General features: G+C 42.9%; 1 protein-coding gene across 2 annotated transcripts in view; it reads right to left on the bottom strand.

Annotated features, from left to right (window-relative positions):
• Nucleotides 1–14441, bottom strand: part of Kdm5a (lysine demethylase 5A) — an 84979-nt gene extending 70538 nt beyond the window's left edge. For both annotated transcript variants that reach the window (XR_012911587.1, XM_075982934.1), the window contains exons 1-5: nucleotides 13796–14441; nucleotides 11973–12050; nucleotides 9786–9908; nucleotides 6082–6252; nucleotides 2113–2247 (exon numbers count right to left, since the gene is read on the bottom strand). Coding sequence is in view for 1 of the 2 variants with exons in the window: in XM_075982934.1 (XP_075839049.1) it covers nucleotides 2113–2247; nucleotides 6082–6252; nucleotides 9786–9908; nucleotides 11973–12050; nucleotides 13796–13960 (672 nt within the window). In the remaining variant the exon portion in view is untranslated. The remainder of the gene's footprint in view (nucleotides 1–2112; nucleotides 2248–6081; nucleotides 6253–9785; nucleotides 9909–11972; nucleotides 12051–13795) is intronic.
• Between the last annotated feature and the right edge of the window lie 4912 nt (nucleotides 14442–19353).

Below are 19353 nucleotides of genomic sequence, written 5' to 3' on the forward strand. Positions count from 1 at the left end.
ACATCTGTAACTCCAGTTTCAAGGGATCCGGCAGATTTATACCTCCTCCAAGGGTACCAGGCATGCATGTGGTACACAGATATAAATGTAGGAGAAAACACACCTACACATAAACTAAAATGAAAATAAAATAGGTTATGGGACCTAGAAAGGCGGGTTCTGTGTGTAAAGAGATTTCCATACAAGAATGAGAATCTCAGTTTGAATCCTTAGCACCTATGTGAAAAACAAGGTGTGGTGTATTCCTGTAATTCCAGGGTCAGAAGGTAATAAAATGAGGATACCAGGGCTTGCTGGCCAGCTAATCTAGTCAATTTGAGGACTGCCATTTCATTGAGACTCTTGTTTCAAAAGCTAAAAGTAGTTGGGTGGTGGTGGCGTATGCCTTTAATCCCAGCCCTTGGGAGGCAGAGGCAGGTGGATCTCTGTGAGAGTTCGAGGTCAGCCTGGTCTACAAGAGCTAGTTCAAGAACAGGCACCAAAGCTACAGAGAAATCCTGCCTCGAAAAAACTAACTAACTAAATAAATAAATAAATAAGTAAATAAACAGGTAAAGTAGCCTTTAAAGGTTATTTTACTTGACATACACCTGTAATCTCTGCACTCAGAGGCAGGTGGATCTCTATGAGTTAAAGGCCAGCCTTGTCTATATAGAAAGTTCTAGGAAAGCCAAGGATATATAAAGAAACCCTATCTGGAAAAAAAAAAAAGGGAGAGAAAGAAAGAGAGATTAAGGTAGAGTGACTACAGAAGAACCAACACTGATCTCTGTCCTCCACAAACATGTACATCCACCAGCATACATGAATACCTTCACATATATACACATGCACACAGAAATACACTGCCTTTAAAAGACTATTGGGTTAAAAAGGGGGGGGCTGGGTGTGGTGGGGGCACACTCCGTTAGTCTCAGCACTAGTGAGGCAGTGGCAAGTGGATCTCTATGAGTTGCAAGGCCAGCCTGGTCTATATAATGAGTTTCAGGCCAGCCAGGACTATACAGTGAGACCCTACCTCAAAAAATAAAACAAAATAAATAAAAATATTATTTTCTATTGCTAACTATGGAAATTAAGGTGTGTAAGAATTCATCAACATGTCTATGAAACCAGCAGTAGTATGTCTTTTCAAGTGTTAAGCAACTGTTTATGAATGATCTCCTATGACCAGAAAATTTCTCACATGATCAATGCACTTAAACTTAACTGTAGGCCAGGCATGGTGGCATATGCCTTCAATCCCAGCATTTCTGAGGCAGAGGCAGGCAGCTCTCCATGAGTTTGAGGACAGACTGATCTACAAAGACATCCAGGGCTGTTACACAGAGAAACCCTGTCTAAAAAAAATCCCAAAAGAAACAAACAAAGAAAAAGGTCCACAAAAGCCAGGTAGTGGTTACAAATGCCTTTAATCCCAGCATTTGAGAGGCAGAGAGAGATGAATCTCTGAGTTTGAGGCCAGCCAGGTCTACAGACTGAGTTCTATCTAGAACAACAGTAAAGGTTACACAAAGAAACCCTATCTCAAAAACCAACAACAGGGCTTAAGAGGCGGCTCAGAGGTTAAAAGTACTAGCTATTCCTTCCAGCGGTCCTCTGTTCAATTCTTAGCAATCACTTGATGGCTTACAAACACTTATAATGAGATCTAGTACCCTCTTCTGGCATGTAGGTATACAAGCAGGCAGAACACTCCATACACAATAAATAAATCTCCAGAGGGCTGGAGAGATGGCTCAGTGGTTAAGAGCACTGCTGCTCTCCCAGAGGACCCAGTTTAATTCTCAGCACCCACGTAGCAGCTCACAACTGTTTGTAACTCCAGTTCCAGGGAATCTGACACCTTCATACCAAATGCACATAAAATAAAGTTAAATTTTTAAAAAAAAAGTTAAAAATGAAAACAAGAGGGCCATGGGGGCTCCTGAAGATAACTCGCCAAGTAAGGTTCTTCTCACTAAACAAGCATGACAACCTGAGTTGTGTCCTTGGACACACATGATAGAACTGACTTTCCAAATACATTCCATGGTAGACACACACACACACGTGCACACACACACACATATGCACACAAAACTTTTAAATGGCCAATGCATATTGAAATACCTGAGACTTGACACGTCTTGTTCTCTTTGGCGGAATATTCATTCTTGTTCCCCGCTCTGGGGAAGGTTGGATATCAGTGCTAAGAACCTCAGTCTCAACTTTTTCTTTAATATCTAAATCAGGCATTTGTACACCCTAAAAGAGAAGGACACAAAAAGAGAGAAAATTCACTAATAAAATTAGTTTGAAAATGAGTGGAAAATTATCAATTTTCCAAAAAGTTCCTAACACTACATGAAATCAAATGACAATCCTGATCTCAAATTCAACTATAGGCTCAAAGCAATCTCTAATAAAGTCAACTTCTGTTTTGTTTTCAGAGTGTCTTTTGTATTCCATAAGGCACTAGAACTGGCCTGGAACTCCCATATAGCAGAGAATGAGTCTGAAGTTCTGATTCTCTAGGATTACAGGCATGCACCAACACAACAAGTTATGGATGGGCTTTGTATTTTTCAACATGCCCAGAAGGATTTCTTTTAGGGAATATTGAAAACAAACACTAAAATATATGTAAAAACGCAAACTGTTTAAAAATAATGAAAAGGAGCCAGGCAGTGGTGGCGCATGCCTTGAATCCCAGTACTCGGGAAGCAGAGGCAGGCGGATCTCTGTGAGTTTGAGGCCAGCCTGGTCTACAAGAGCTAGTTCCAGGATAGGCTCTAAAACTACAGAGAAACCCTGTCTCAAAAAATCAAGTATGGTTTTAAACAACCATATCAGGCAGATCTCAACTGCCTATGACTCCAGCTACTGAAGGATCCAACCTCTCTCACCTCTGTGGGCACCTGCACTCATTTGCACATACTCACGTACAGATATATACAAACAGGATTGGAGATGGCTCAGCCATTAAAGGCTAGGTTCACAACCAAAACCAAACATGAAAAGACCTTTAAAAACAAAAGGACAGTATAGTACTGGTAATGGGGTAGACCTATAGAGTAGTTCCTTATGTGTGGAATTTGTTTCAAGCTTCTAGTAGATGTCTGAAATTGTGGATAGTGCTGAATCCTATGTTTTTTCTGTATATTTATAGTTAGAATAAACTTGAACTTGCAAAGTTTTCTTTTTTTAATTTTATGTGTGTAGAATGTTTTTTGCCTGTATATTTAATAGCAGAAGGCCAGAGAGGGTGCCAGATGATACTGGAGGTTCATATAGTTATAAGCTGCCCTGTAAGTGGCTAAGGACTGAAGGTGGGTCCTCTGCAGAGCAAATCTTTCTATGACTGTACCTCTTTCTGACCCCAAAACTTCAACTTGTAAATTAAGTACAGTAAGATAATGACTATAGCTGTGCAGTGCAGGCACAGAGGAAAGCATATCTCTAAGTTTGAGGTTAGCCTGTACTATAGAAGGAGTTCTAAGACAGCCAGGACTACACCTGTCTTGAAAATACACATGAAACCTTGAAACCCTGTCTTGAAAACACAAAGACAGACAGACAGACAGACAGACAGACAGACAGACAGACAGACAGACACAGACACAGACACACACACAGACACACACACACACACACACACACACAGGCTATAAAAACAGAACTATAGTAATATAATAAAATAAAATGTGGCCTCTACCATGGAAAGTTTCTTATTGTACGTTAATCTTTTTTTTTTTAAACCTAGATTTACTTCTCTACATTTGGAGGTTTTCTTTGGTGTAAACTGCCAGCATCACATTTTGGGGCTATTATCAAGTAAGATGCACACAAGCACCATGATAATTCCAAAGGAAGGTGAAATAAATAAAATGTCTCCTAACTAACTAAAAGGCACAAATAAAAGAGAAAATTCATAACTAGGGCAAGAAGAAACAAGATTTGATCACACTATTCAAAATAAAATGTAAAGTGAGAGCCGGGCAGTGGTGGTGCACACCTTTAATCCCAGTACTTGGGAAGGACAGGCAGGTGGATCTTTATGAGTTTGAGGCCAGTCTGGTCTACACAGCAGGATAGCCTGGACTTCCAGGTCAGCCAGAACTACACAGAGAAACCCTATCTTGAAAACTGCCCCACAAAAAAGGGAACTGCAATAACCCCATAATTCTTTGTGCTCCAGAGCAAGACACAGTCTCAAAAAAGTTACACACACATACACACACACACCTAAAACAAAGCAATGGAAAAGTACATCTTCAAACAGACATCACTATAAAACTATAAAACAGCTATATTATCACAAAAATATTTACAAATAATATACCTGAAAGAATGTATTCAGAATAAATATCAAACAAACCCTTACAAGTATACGGTAAACAGCTCAATTTTAATGGAAAAAAAGATATGAGTAGACACTTCATGAAGATTATGTTAATGGAGAGGAGCTAGAAACGGCTCAGTGGTTCAGAGTACATGATACTCTTGCAGAGACCCTGAGTTCCGTTCCCAGCACCTATGGTAGTTCACAACCCTCTGTAACTCCAGTTCCAGGGGATCTGACATTCTCTTCAGGCCTCCACATGCACCAGGCATGGTAAACATACAAACAGGCCAACACTACTATACATAAATTTTTTTTTAATGTTTTAAAGAAGATTATAGAAATAGCTAATATATAAAGACAAAAAATGCAGTGATATCACTACTCTGAGAATGAAAATCAAAACTGCATCCAGAGACCACTACATACATATGAGAAAAGTTTTTAATCCAAAAAAGTCAACCATACCAAATGCTAGCTAGAACAAGGAGAATCCAAATGCCTCTACAGTACTGGCGGAGGAATGTAACAACACAGGAACTTTAGAAAACTTCTTGGCAATTTTTTAAAGAGTTAATCATACCACTAGGGAGATAATTCAGTCAGTAATGTAATACCTTTCAAGCAGAATGAACTGAGTCTGATACCCAGAATCACCATTTACCAAAAAAAAAAAGAAAACAAAAACAAAACAAAACCTTGCAGTTGGACAAGGTGAGAAGAAAGGGACAGATGACTACTTGGGAAGGCGAATGAGAAAGAAGAACTTTCAAGGATACCAACCCCTCCCAAATTTAAAAGTTTAAAAACGTTAAAATAAGTCAGAACTGAGCTAGAAGCTTTCTTAGGATTGGCTAGTTTCCACAGTGCTGGAAGGTGCTCTACAGGCTGCTGCAGAGACTTATCGTCAACAATCATATTCAGTATGAACCCTGCAAGCTTCACTACCAATCTGCCAGACACGAGGGGCCTATTAGTATAGTATAATAGTGCAAGACTCATGCTTCGATTGGAGGACACAGAAGGGAAGTCACCTTTGATATTATACAAATAATCAAAAGCCTATGGCTGGAAAGGTGTTAGACCCTACTGTGGAATTTACTGTTATTATTTTGCTAAATGGTTAGGACATGCCTGTCAAGTTGCATTTTAAATGTTTATAATCACATATTATTGCTGCTATCCACTTTGATCAGAAAAGCTTCTTTTTGCAGTGTGTGTTGGTTTCTGCACACTCATAACTTGTCAAAGTGCTGAGAATAAGAGGCTATTTAAGGCTCTGGCTCAAAAAGAAGCTCTGAAATGTCCATTTGAAGGTCTAGGCCACATTAGAAAAAATGTTGTGGCAAGGCAGAACAGCTCATACTTTTAATCCCTGTACTCAAGAAGAGGAGGCAGGTGGATCTCTATGAGCTGGAGGGCAATCTAGTCTACAAAGTGAGTTCCAGGCCAGTCAAGGCTACACAGCAAGACCTTGTCTTGAAAAAAATCAAAACAAAATAGACCAAAACAAAACCTTTTCATGAAATCATGAAGAGTTTTCCTAAATATAATGACACCCTTCATTCCCATTATTCTTTACCCTGTAACACTAAAAATAGTTCTAATTTTTAAACTTTTTCTTCTCAAATTTTGGTGCTTAGAGAAAGCTACTTTCAATTTGCTATTATAAACGTTATCACTTACAGTGAATATCATTTGAAGTTTATACATGTCAAATTAAATTTATTCACTCTAAGAACAATGACGCATCTTACCATAAGGCTGACACCAGACTGAAAAAGCTCGTATGGGTAGAGAATTCTTTCATAGTGTGACTTCAAAAGAGACCCAGTTCCTTTTCCTGGCAGATATCCCAAGCGGCTACCCACTTTAGACCATTTCTTCTCTTTGGTGACTATTTCAAAACCTCCTTTGCTGGCAACAATCTGAAAGAAAAAGGAATTCTTTAGGTAAAGATGTTAGTTTCAAGCATTCTAACTTCTATAATCTCAAAAGATAAAAGCTTTACCGCCAGAGCAGCTGGTAGAGTATTTGCCTAGTATGCATGAAGCCCTGAGTTGATTCCCAGGACCTGAAAACCTGGGTGTGGTAGTAGAGGTCTGTAATTCCAGCTCTCAGGAGCTATAGGAAGGAGGACTTTTGACTCAAGGTCATCTTTGACTATATAGTAAGTTGAAGACCAGACTGGGATACATGAGAGCCTGACTTTAAAAATAAAAAAGTAGGTCAGCAAGACAGTTCAGCAAGTAGAATCTTGCTGACAAGCATGATAATATGAGTTCCATCCCTGGAACCCACATGGTTGAAGAACCAGTTACTACAAGGAACTTCCACAAACACTTCATGTACAAGATGAGCCTACATGTGCCTACAAACAAAATTAATGTTTTTATTTTTTTATTTTTTGGTTTTTCGAGACAGGGTTTCTCTGTAGCTTTGGAACCTGTCCTGGAACTAGCTCTTGTAGACCAGGCTGGGCTCGAACTCATAGAGACCCGCCTGCCTCTGCCTGAGTGCTGAGATTAAAGGTGTGTGTCACCACCACTGCCCAGCTATTTATTTTATTTTTAAAACAATCTTATTTTACATATTAATCCTAGTTCCCTCTCCCTCCCCCCCCCTCCCCATCCACTCTCCAGAGAGGGTGAGGCCTCCAATGGGGAATCAACCAAGTCTATCACATCACTTGAGGCAGGACCAAGGCCCTTTATCTAGGCTGAGCAAGATATCCCTTCACAGGGAATGAGCTCCAAAGAGCCAGTTCATGCACTAGGGATAAATACTGGCTCTACTGCTAGTGGCCCCACAAACTGTCTATGCTACACACTGTCACCCACATTCAGAGGACCTTGTGCTGGTTCCCCAGCTGTCAGTCTGAGGTCAGTGAGTTCCCACTAGCTCGCAAAATTAATGTTTAAAAGTTTCACCAAGTAAGTAAAGTTCCAGTATCCTAACTCTAAATCTTGTCTGCTAAGTATCAAAATTATTCTGGACGTAAAATGCAAATTTCCACCGGGCGGTGGTGGCGCACGCCTTTAATCCCAGCACTCGGGAGGCAGAGGCAAGCGGATCTTTGTGAGTTCGAGGTCAGCCTGGTCTACAAGAGCTAGTTCCAGGACAGGCTCCAAAGCCACAGAGAAACCCTGTCTCAGAAAACAAAAAACAAAAAAACCCCGCAAATTTCCTTTTATTAAACTGATACTCTGTTAACATACAAAGAAATTCAGACAATAATTTTACAAACATCAAACCTTAAAATTTAATATTATTGGATCTACTTTCAAAGAAAGGCATCCAAAAGTATTTAATAAATTTATACATTGTACATTACACAGAATGAAAAAACATACACTAAACTAAAAAACTAATCCTCCCCCCCCCACCAAAAAAAATCCCAACCACCAACAACAAAAAATTATTTTTGAAACAAGCAATGAGGCTGGAAACATTTCTGTGGTTAAGAGAGCTCCCTGCTCTTGCAGAAGAACAGAGTTTGGGTCCTAACACCCACACAAACACCTGTAAACTTTAACTGCTCTAGAGATCCAAAGCACCCCTCTTTAGGACTCCACATGCACCTGAATGCACATGTGCATATACACAGAGACACAAACACACACACACATAAATAAATGTGTATGTATGTATGTAAATATGTATACAGACACACACTAGGGAAGGCGAATGTAATGGTTCCTTTAAGAGACAGGCCCCGCCCAATCCCCCCACCCCAGTCCATTGAGGCAGGCTTGCAGTCTTTCCCTTTTAGTCTCTCTCCCAAAGAGGTAGCTGCTGGTGTGGCTCCTCTCCTCTCATCCCCCCCCTCCCCCATCCCCCTTCTCCCTCCATCTCTCTGCCATAACCCACTAAATAAATATCCAATCTCACTCTGCACGGTGTGCCTGCCTGGGACTCACTGCCTCTGGTAGCCCACAGGCTACTTGGAAAACAGAGCCATTTTATTTTTACCTTCACAGGGAGTATGCTCAAATTTTGAGCATATCAGTTATGTCTGCTTACCAAGCACTCAGGTAAGACAATCAGAGTTCAAGGACAGCCCTCAGTTATGCAGTAGATACCATAGTTATAAGCTGTCATGTGGGTGCTGGAACTTGAACCCAGGTTCTCCGGAAAAGCAACCAGTGCTCTTAACCACTGAGTCACCTCTCCAACCTCCAAAAGAGAATTCTTTAAAGGAAAACTTTAGGGGCTAGAGAGATAACACAGTGGTTATAATCAATTGCCATGCAATTGTGAGAACCTAAGATAGCTACTAGGACCCATGTAATAAACTAGGTATGGTTTTAAGTATACCTGTAACTCCAGTGCTGTGGAGAATAGAGACAGGAGGATTGCCAGAGCTTGCTGGCTTCTAGCCTAGTCAAAAAACTAAGTTCCAGGCTTAAGAACTTAGTTTTCATTACCCTGCCGCAAAGGGATAAGTTAGTTGTTCTTAACCTTCCTAAGGCTGCAATTCTTTAATACAGTTCCTCATGCATTGACTCCCCAAAATTATTCCATTGCTACTTCATTACTGCCAATTTTTTCATATTTGATATGCAAGTTATCTAGCATGTGACCAGTTATCTGGTGGTCATAACCCACAGAATGAGAAGCACTGGGGTAAGGCAAAAGGAGATGGCTTGGGGCTGGAGAGATGGCTCAGCAGTTAAGAGCATTGCCTGCTCTTCCAAAGGTCCTGAGTTCAATTCCCAGCAGCCACATGGTGGCTCACAACCATCTGTAATGGGGTCTGGTGCCCTCTTCTGGCCTGTAGGCATACACACAGACAGAACATTGTATACATAATAAATAAATATTAAAAAAAAAAAAACGAGATGGCTTCAAAATGTTCACAGGGACACACTGTCACACATACATGCACACAAAAAAGAAATTTTTATGTATTCCTATGTAAATTTGATGCCACTGAGGGCAGGGTTGGGGGACACAGTTCACTGGGCTCTCATCTGATCTCCACATATAAGCTATGTTGCATGTGTGTTTTTACACAAAGTCTGAGGCCAGCTTGTTCTAAAAAGAAAACCTGAGGTCAGCCATATAGGAAGATCCAGTCTCCAAAAAAGAATAAATGATCTTTAAAAAATAAATAAACAGCTGGGCGGTGGTGGCGCACGCCTATAATCCCAGTACTTGGGAGGCAGAGGCAGGCAGATCTCTGTGAGTTCAAGGCCAGCATGGACTACAAAGCAAGTTCCAGGACAGTCAAGGCTATTACACAAAGAAACCCTGTCTCAAAAAACAAAAAACAAACAAACAAAAAAAAAAAACCAGTAACAAAACAAAAAGATTACTTAAAATCCTTAATTTCATGAAATCACAAACCTTTGCTCAATTTCTTCACGGGAGGACCTGGCACAAATTAAGCATGTACTCACTACCACTGAGCTATATATTTCAGCTCCTGTTAAACTTCTAAGCCAAGTATTGGCCTCACCTTGCTTAAAGCATACAAATCCAGGATTTTTCTCTCCACCACGGGGATCTTCAATGTAGATCCTTGAAGTTCCCAAAACTTTGCCAGTTGATCCAAGAAGTCCAATCTCACTCTAGTCATTGCCTAAAATTATTAAAATACAGAAATCAAAAACACAGGGCTGGGGATAAAGCATGATGGTAGACTATTTGTCCAGCAACCTCAAGGCCCTAGGTTCAATTCCCAGTACTGGGTAGAAGACAGAAAGAAAGCAAGGCCTGCAAGGAGGCTTAGCAGGTGAAAATGCTTGTCACCAAAGCCTGAGGACCTGAGTTCAACACTTAGAGCCCATAATAAAAGGAGAGTAAATCTGAGTGTTGAACTTCGGTTGCTTGACTGAGCTGTTAGGCTGTCTGAAAAGGTTTGGTAAACTGAATGTTTGCAGGCTTCGACACAGAAAACAGCCAACACAAGTGGAGTTTCTACTATGAAAACACAATGATAACTGAATAATGATAGAGTATATCAAGTTGACACTTCAAAACCTCACTGAATAACAAAAAGCCTGAAACCTTTTGTTTTGCCTCCAATTCAGAGAAAAGTATTAGTCCCTAAATTACTCCTACCTCAGGCCCACCTTCTTCCCCATCATCCTGTATGTGGTGGCTGTCTTACTTTAAGCTATCTATTATTTTTAAAGATTTTTTTATGTTATATGCATTGGTATTTTGCCTGCATATGTCTGTGTGAAGGTGTCAGATCCTCTAGAACTGGAGTTACAGACAGCTGTGAGCCGCCATGTAGGTGCTGGAAATTGAACCAGGGACTTCTGGGACCTTCTCTCCAGTCAAGCTATTCTTTACTAAGTTCTTTACTAGACGTTAAAAGAAAGCTTTGCCTTTCATTTAAGGTCCTGTTATGCTGGTATTGGATCATTTTCATTGTTGTTTTTAATGTGTATGGTGTAGTATACCTACAGATACTAGAAGAGGACATCTGATTCCCCCTGGAATTGGAGTTCCAGAGGGTTGTAAACCATCATGTGGATGCTGGGAATCCAACTCAGGGTCTCTGAAAGAGCCACAAGTGCTCTTATCCACTAAGTCATTGCTCCAGCCACTGTTATTCTGCTTCTTTCCAATGCTCTCCTACCTAAAGGCACAATCATGCTCTACAGGCTCTTTGTCCTAATAAACTTCATTGCTAAAGAGTTTTTTATTTTGTCAGCTCCTTTCCAGAACCAACCACCGCTACCTCTACTTTTATAGCTAACAATATGAAAATATCATAATGAAATCTATTATTTTGCACGCTATCTAATAAATTTAAGTTTGGAGCTGGGCATTATGGCAAAAGCCTTTTTTTTTGTAACCCCAGTACCCACAGGGGGCTGAAACAGGAGGATTGCCAAGAGTTCCAAGATAGCCTGGGTTACATAATAAGTTCTACACCAGATCACATTTGCTACAAAGAAAGACTAGCTTAAGAAGGTGAGCGAGTAGGGAAAGGGGCTAGGGGAAGTAGCTCAGCTAGTAGAGTGCTTGCCTAGCGTCTTGAAAGCCAGGGTTCTATCCCTATCATCATATAAACTGGGCACAGTGATACACACACAAAATGTAGAGGTAGGAAGACCAGGAGACACAGGTAGTCCTGGGCTATATATTAAGCTAACTGACATCTTGGGCTATATGAGACCCTGTCTCAAAAGAAAGAAAGACAAACGTCCACTTCTCTAAGGGTTAAGCCTTGGATCTTCTATTATGAAAATATGTGAACGCATTTAATTCCAGCACTCAGGAAGCAGAGGCAGGCAGACGTTTGTGAGTTGAAAGCCAGCCTGGTCTACAGAGCAAGTTCCAGAACAGCCAGGGCTACACAAAGAAACCCTGTCTTGAAAAAAAAAATAGTTTTCTATTATCCCAGTTAAGTGAAGAAATAAAATGTAGAAACTACTTGAAAGTGTCTTAAAAAGACACTCTTCTCAAACATCAAGTAACAACCATTCTACTAAATTCCAGTTAACACAAGTTTTGGGACCTGTACATGAGCTTCTCAGAGTTCCACTTAAAATCCTAAGGTAGGCAATTAAAAGGCTGGAACTATAAAGGCATGGGAGAGCATGTGCTGAGTCTGTGTGAACCTGAATCCCCAAACACCACCACAAGAGAAGAAACTAACAGAAGACAGGAATATTGGTCTGCTACTCACCTCAAGCTCATTCAGGCGCTGGACTCTGGGAGTGAAGCGGAAGGTTTTTACTTCACAAGCAAATGGAGGTTGCCAATCCTAAATGAAAAGAATTGTTCTGGTAATTTAGCATGGAGTTACCACAAATCATGGTGACAATACATTAGCATACATAAGTCTTCACTATAAAGACAGAAAGAGCAATATCCTTATAAAGTTTTCATTTTAATATTACTTGGAAAAGCAATCCTCAAATCTTATCATCCCAAAATACAAAATTACTCTCTCCAAGGTTACCCGGGGAGAGAACACAATGAACTTGTCAAACACAAAAACACAAAACAATGTCCAATAAACACACAAGTTTACCAAGTAAAACTTAAAAAAAAAAAAAAAGCCAGGCCATGGTGACACATGCCTTTAATCCTAGCACTCGGGAGGCAAAGGCAGGTGGATTTCTGTGAGTTTGAGGCCAGTCTGGTCTAGAAGAGCTAGTTCCAGGACAGCTAAGATATAAGAGAAACCCTGTCTGGGGGAAAAATAAAGAAAGAACCCAGTGGCTGGGTGTGGCACATGCCGATAATCCTAGTATCTCAGGAAGTAGAGCCTGGATCAAGAGTTCCAAGTCAGCCTAGACAACATGGCTAGACCATCTCCATATCAACAACAAAAATCATCTCCATACTTGCTAGAAAAGAAAAACAGACTGCAAAATGTGCACATTTAAAAATTAATCAAAAATTGGTTCTACTCTCAATATGGCAGAGGGACCTCATTTAAACAATATCCAATTGACCCTGGTGCTGGTTTTCTACAGCACTGCTGGAGACTGAGCCCAGGGCGGTGAGGCACTCTCTCACTCCAGCATTGCTGGGAAAGCACTGGTCTGATGAAGAAAGAAAAAACATTGAACTTGATCATATCAACCTCTCAGCAAACTAATTCCGCACGTCACAGGAATTATCTTAAAAAGTGAGGATAACTAACTTAAAGGCGAACTTGACTATAATATTACAACTCTGAAACCTTTGTCCCTTCCGTTCCTCCATCAAGGGATTTCAAGATTTCAACGTTTTCCTCCATGCCCATTATATTATTCCTGACCTCTAAATCTAGGAAAATAGCGAATGTTCTTTTACCTGCCCAAGGATGGCTTTTCTAGTTGCCGTAGTAATTAGCTTGGGGGTTCTAGCCTAGTGACATCATCATGGGGGGGGGGGGCAGGTACAGCTCGGATAACATGTCAAGAAGCCCGAGTAGTGGCCTGCAAGGGTCTGATAAACTGGGCATTAGCAGGCTGGGGCGCACGGAAGCACAATGGTTGTGCACGAGCGTTCGACGTGACACGCCAAACACCTGTGCACGGGGCGTTCGCCATGACGCGTCAAACACCTTTTCTAGAAAGGGCCTGAAGCTTTTTGTTATCCTCACCTCCAACCCAAACAACAGTACCCGTGCCCAAATGAGTTCCGGAAGGAAGAGGGCCCAGAGACACTACTTTCTCTCGCAGGGGCGACCTGAGAGCTAGGGAGATGATGGCTCGGTCGCGGGGGCCATGCCCGACGACCTGAGCTCGAGCCCTGAGACCCACAAGGCAGGAGAGCATCGACTCCCACAAAATGTCCTCTGACCTCAACGCGCGCGCGCACCCACGCGAAAAAAAAATGTAAAAAAGTGGACGTGAAACTCCATAGGAAACCAAGGCAAACCATCCTCAAACGGAGCCTCGGAGTACCAAAAAAAAAAAATTGAGGCAGGGCTACACGGAAGCACGGTAGAACCGAAACGGGAAAAGCTGCGGACCCGGCCGCCCTCCCCCCCACCTCGCCCCCCGACTCCGCTACCTTGGGGGGACGGATCTTGCAGATGCCAGTTTTCTCAGCCAAAGGGCGGATGCGGCCGATGAAACTGAGAGGGTCTGAGAACTCCTCCCAGCTGGGCTCGAAGACCGGGCACTCCGGCGGCGGCACGAACTCCGCCGCGTAGCCCCCTGGGCCCACGGCCGCCATGGCAATAGCCAGGGGGGCCCCGAGGTGCGCGAGCGGGGAGAGGCGGGCGGACGGTCACCAAGCCCTCTCACGTCCCCTCACAGGGGCCGCAGAGCATCTTCTCAGGAGAGAACCGTCTCTCACACAAGACCCAGGAGCGCTTCCTCCGGCTCGTTTGTTATTGTTTCCTTCAGGGCTTTTCCTCTCAGGGCCAGGACGCTCCCGGAAGTTAACGTACTGCCAAATCCGTCCGCCACCGCAGGAAACAGAATCCCGCCGCCGCGACTCCTAGTCGGGTCCTCTCTCCTTCCTCCCTTTCGCGACAGCCCGGCGTGGCTTTTTCTCCGCTTGCCCGCCAAGGCTCCGCGCCCTCCGTCCACTCGGGGTGCGTGGCCTCTGAAGGCTCCGTGACCCCTCCGCGAGGAGAGGCGGCGGAGACGGAGACGCTCTCCCGCAAGGTGGAACACGCTCTTCCGGCGCGCGGAGGAATGTGTAATACCTCAGAGAGCAGAGGTTCTGTTTCCGGTGAGGAGGTTCCTTTTCCTCTTTGTGTCGGGGACACGAAAACAAAGTGGGCTCTGGTGTCGTCGGCCTTGCCTGGCCTCCCGGCCCCGTTCTTAACACAGTTCCCGTATCTCTAGTCTGTCTTCCAAACGCTAGTCTTTTACCACTGACCTAACATGGTCTCTTTGATCCGGGGCCCTGGCTTCTCCACGACCGGTTGGTTCCAGCGCATCTCCGTCCTCACACCGCAGGCCTGGCCACCAGCTGCGGATAGCTTTTCCTCACCACACAGGGGACCCGCGTAGCTCCTGGCCTTGCTTTTCTACCTGTTGGCAATTATCCTCCAACCGTCTTACATGAGAAGTAAGCACGACCTGGAAATACCAGCTCTGCTAACGCTGCTAACTTTTTTTTTTCTAGTCACTTTTTTTGTCAGAAACCTCTACGTGTAAGGCCGGGCATGATTGCAACCCTGTCTCAAAAATAAATAAATAAATAAATTGTAACCCTGTCTCAAAAATAAATAGATAGATAGATAGATTGCAACCCTGTCTCAAAAATAAATAAAATGAATAAATTGTAACCCTGTCTCAAAAATAAATAAATAGATAAATAAAGTCACGTTGCTGGTATACACTCCCACAATTCCTTTACACGTTTAAGAGTTTATAAGCTTGCCTCAACAAGAAAAACCCCTGTGTGGTGGCACAGGACTATAAACTCAACACTGGGCAGAGCTACAGAAAGAGCACCATGACGTCAAGGCCCTCCCGGGATACACGCTGAAGTCCAGCTCAGTCAGTACGTGGCCAGGGTCAGAACAATGGCTCAGCTGGTAAGGACAGTTGCTACCAAGCCTGAAAACCTGAGTTTGATTTCTGGAACCCACATGCTTGAAGGAGAGAACTCCTGAAAGATGTCCTCTGACCTTCACACAGGTCCATACATATACATACTCACACATTAAATAAATAAGTGAAAGAAAAAAGAGACTAATGGTAAAAATCCAAGACAGCTAGGCCTGTTAATGGGGCAGGGGGGGGGGCGGTGGAGAAAGAAAGAAAAGGGATAAGGTATTATTCTGCTAGTCAGCAGACTGGCCCACCTTCTCAAGAAGGTTGGAATATGGTTTGTTTGTTTTTTTTTTTTTTTTGGTTTTTCGAGACAGGGTTTCTCTGTGGCTTTGGAGCCTGTCCTGGAACTAGCTCTTGTAGACCAGGCTGGTCTCGAACTCACAGAAATCCGCCTGCCTCTGCCTCCCGAGTGCTGGGATTAAAGGCGTGCGCCACCAAGGAAGGTTGGAATATGATCTCTTTAGTTTATTCGCTTTCTTTTCCGGTACTAGAAATTGAACCCAAGTCTTTGAACATATTAGGCAAATGTGCCCATGAGATTAACTCCAGTCTAGTCTCTATTTCTTGCTTTTAAAAAAAAATGGGCTGGAGAGATGGCTCAGAGGTTAAGAGCACTTACTGCTCTTTCAGAGGTCGTGAGTTCAATTCCCAGCAACCACATGGTGGCTCACAACCATCAGTAATAAGATCTGGTGCCCTGTTCTGGCCTGAAGGCATGCATGCAGGAAAAATAAAGTAAAATAAATAAAAATAAAGCGATGTACAAACAGATGTGGACATAGGAAGGTATGACATTGTATGCAAGTAATAATCTATAACAGTTATACCCAGATCACGGAGTTGCCCAAAAACCAACTAGAAGACGGAGTCCTGTGTATAAAAACAAAGAGCCTTCATTCTTACTCAAGTTCAAACTCGGACGCTCCCTGTGTCCAATGTGTTGTTGTGATTTAACAACCCCGATCTCAGTTAGGATGGGGTTTTATAGTAGCAGAGGCTGGAATGAGGGGTTTCTAAGGTTCAGGACCCCTAATTGGCTGCCATTTGTCTAGGGGTGGCCTGGTGAAAAGTGATGGGTGTGTGCTGGCAGGTGATCCTATCTACAATGGTTAGAATGTTAGAAATTTCCTTTGGATAGTCTGTTCCTGGTTGGTGCCTGGGTGGTCTCAGTTTGTGGTCTTTCTTGGAACCAGATATTGCCTTAGGGTAAACTACTAAGACTCTGACCTCTACTGAGCTTGTCATGGCTGGGTCCTACAATAACAAGACTTAAGATTGTTTAATACTTAATCTGGAAAGTCAAACGATACACATAAAAAAGAAAGAAATAGTGGAATTCAAAATTTAAAAGTCATCAAAATAATGTTTTCATTAAGCATGCACTCAAAATACCTGGTGAGTGAGGTGGGACTCCTAGATTTGGTCCCCAGCACCACGTAAACCAGTGGTACAAGAGAATACCTGTTATCATGGCACTCAAGAAATAGAAACAGGCCAGGCAGTGGGGGCACACGCCTTTAATCCCAGCACTTTGGGAAGCAGAGGTGGGTGGATCTTTACTAGTTCGAAGCCAGCCTGGTCTACAAAAGCTAGTTCCCTTTTAATCCCAGCACTCGGGAGGCAAAGACAGGCGGATCTCTGTGAGTTCGAGACCAGCCTGGTCTACCGAGCTAGCTCCAGGACAGGCTCCAAAGCCACAGAGAAACCCTGTCTCAAAAAACCAAAAAAAAAAAAAAAAAAAAAAAAAAGCTAGTTCCCGGACAGGCCCCAAAACCCTGTCTCGAACGTCAACAGTAGGGCTGTTTGATTTCACAATACTAGGAATTGAATTGAGGACTTCCCATATGCAAAGAAGAAATTGTTACTTTTGTGTCTGTGTGTATGCTGGGTATTTGCCTTGCATTCCAGAGTTTGGGAGGTAGATGCAGGAGGATCTCTGTGAGTTCTAGGCTAGCCTGGTCTTATTATAGCAACTTCAAAACTAGCCTGGCTACACAGTGAGACCCTTTCTCAAAAACAAAACAAAACAAAAAACCCAAACAACACAAAAACAAAAGCACACACACAAATACAGAGAGAGAGAGCGCGCCAGGCATCTGCAAGGCATAGGCAGGCAGATCTATGTGAGTTTGAGATCAGATTGGTTTTTTTTAAATATTTATTTATTATTTATTATGTATACAATAGTCTGTCTGTGTGTATGCTTGCAGGCCAGAAGAGGGCACCAGACCTCATTACAGATGGTTGTGAGCCACCATGTGGTTGCTGGGAGTTGAACTCAGGACCTTTGGAAGAGCAGGCAATGCTCTTAACCGCTAAGCCATCTCTCCAGCCCGAGAGATCAGATTGGTTTACATAGCAAGTTCTAGGACAGGGATAGACAAAGAAACCCTTTTTAAAAAACAAACAAAAAGTCATAGCCCATCACCCTTGATCCAAAACACATTTTAATGGTTATTTGCTTGTTTGCTCATTGATTGGCTAGAAACTGGGACTGAACTTAGGGTTTCAGGAATGATGAATACCGAATAGTAAACAAGTATTCTGCCTCTGAACTGTACTCTTCACTCCAGCCTGACTCCAAGAATTTCACAAGGACTAATCAAAAGACTAATAGAGATGAAAAACTATAACCCTTCCCTTTATCCTTTCCTGTGGCATGAATTAAAAAAAATGTCATTTGAAATATCACATTGAAAATGTGTAGCTTCACTTACCAGTGAATCATTGTGAAAGATTTTGGGGCACCTTAGCATTACTGCACCCCTCTTCCCGGGAACCAGGACCCTGGTAACCAACCACGCGTGCACTGGAGCTTTGAGTACTTTCCATCCCCATTGTAGTAGTCTTTCTTCAATAGACCCGGACCCTGGAACTGGGGTGAGACAACCTGCAGGTGTTCCTCCTTGTAATCGCCATAACATTGATCAAGTAGAGTTAGCTGACCGTTGAATGAACTAGTCAAAATAGTTGACAAATGATTTCTGGACCTTCCCTTTGATTCTGTACTACCCCCTCCCTGATTTTGTGGTTTTTTTCCTTTAAAAGAGTTTGTAGGGGGCTGGAGAGATGGCTCAGCGGTTAAGAGCATTGCCTGCTCTTCCAAAGGTCCTGAGTTCAATTCCCAGCAACCACATGGTGGCTCACAACCATCTGTAATGAGGTCTGGTGCCCTCTTCTGGCCTGTAGGAATACACGCAGACAAAATATTGTATACATAATAAATAAATAAATATTTAAAAAAAAGAGTTTGTAATAGACAAAGCAGGGGTCCTTCTCCTCTCAAGGCTGAGGGACCTCTGCCGTGGCAGAATAAAAATTCCTCTTGATATTGCATCAACCGTGCTGAGGATGTCTCTTGGAGCGACCTCCTCCTTGGTGGGGTTTTAGGGCCCAACAATTGAACTTGATATGGACATGAAAGCTTCAAATTTTAAGCTTTCTAAAGTTTAAGGCAATGCTACCATATAGTGGGACTTTTATTATTTTTTTTTTTTTAATTTTCGAGACAGGGTTTCTCCTCAGCTTTTTGGTTCCTGTCCTGGAACTAGCTCTTGTAGACCAGGCTGGCCTCGAACTCACAGAGATCCACCTGCCTCTGCCTCCCGAGTGCTGGGATTAAAGGCATGCGCCACCACCGCCCGGCTATTTTGGTTTTTTGGAGGGCCGGCCACCCATCTCCCAAATAAATCACACATGAAGAAGACTTATTCTTAGTTATAAATGCCTGGCCATAGCTTGGCTTGTTTCTAGCCAGCTTTTCTTATCTTAAATTATCCCCACTACCTTTTGCCTTTGGGCTTTTATCTTCCTTCTGTATGTCCTATTTTCCTTCTTACTCTGAGCCCGGCTGGGTACCTGGATGGCTGGGTACCTGGATGGCTGGGTGGCTGGGTGGCTGGGTACTTGGATGGCTGGGTACCTGGATGGCTGGGTGGCTGGGTGGCTGGGTGGCTGGGTGGCTGGATGGCTGGGTGGCTGGGTGGCTGGGTGGCTGGGTGGCTCGGTGGCTCGGTGACTGGCCCCTAGGTTCCTCCTGTACTTGTTCTCTTGTTC

Source organism: Microtus pennsylvanicus, chromosome 8 (genome assembly GCF_037038515.1).
Source record: "Microtus pennsylvanicus isolate mMicPen1 chromosome 8, mMicPen1.hap1, whole genome shotgun sequence".
Lineage (NCBI taxonomy): Eukaryota > Metazoa > Chordata > Mammalia > Rodentia > Cricetidae > Microtus > Microtus pennsylvanicus.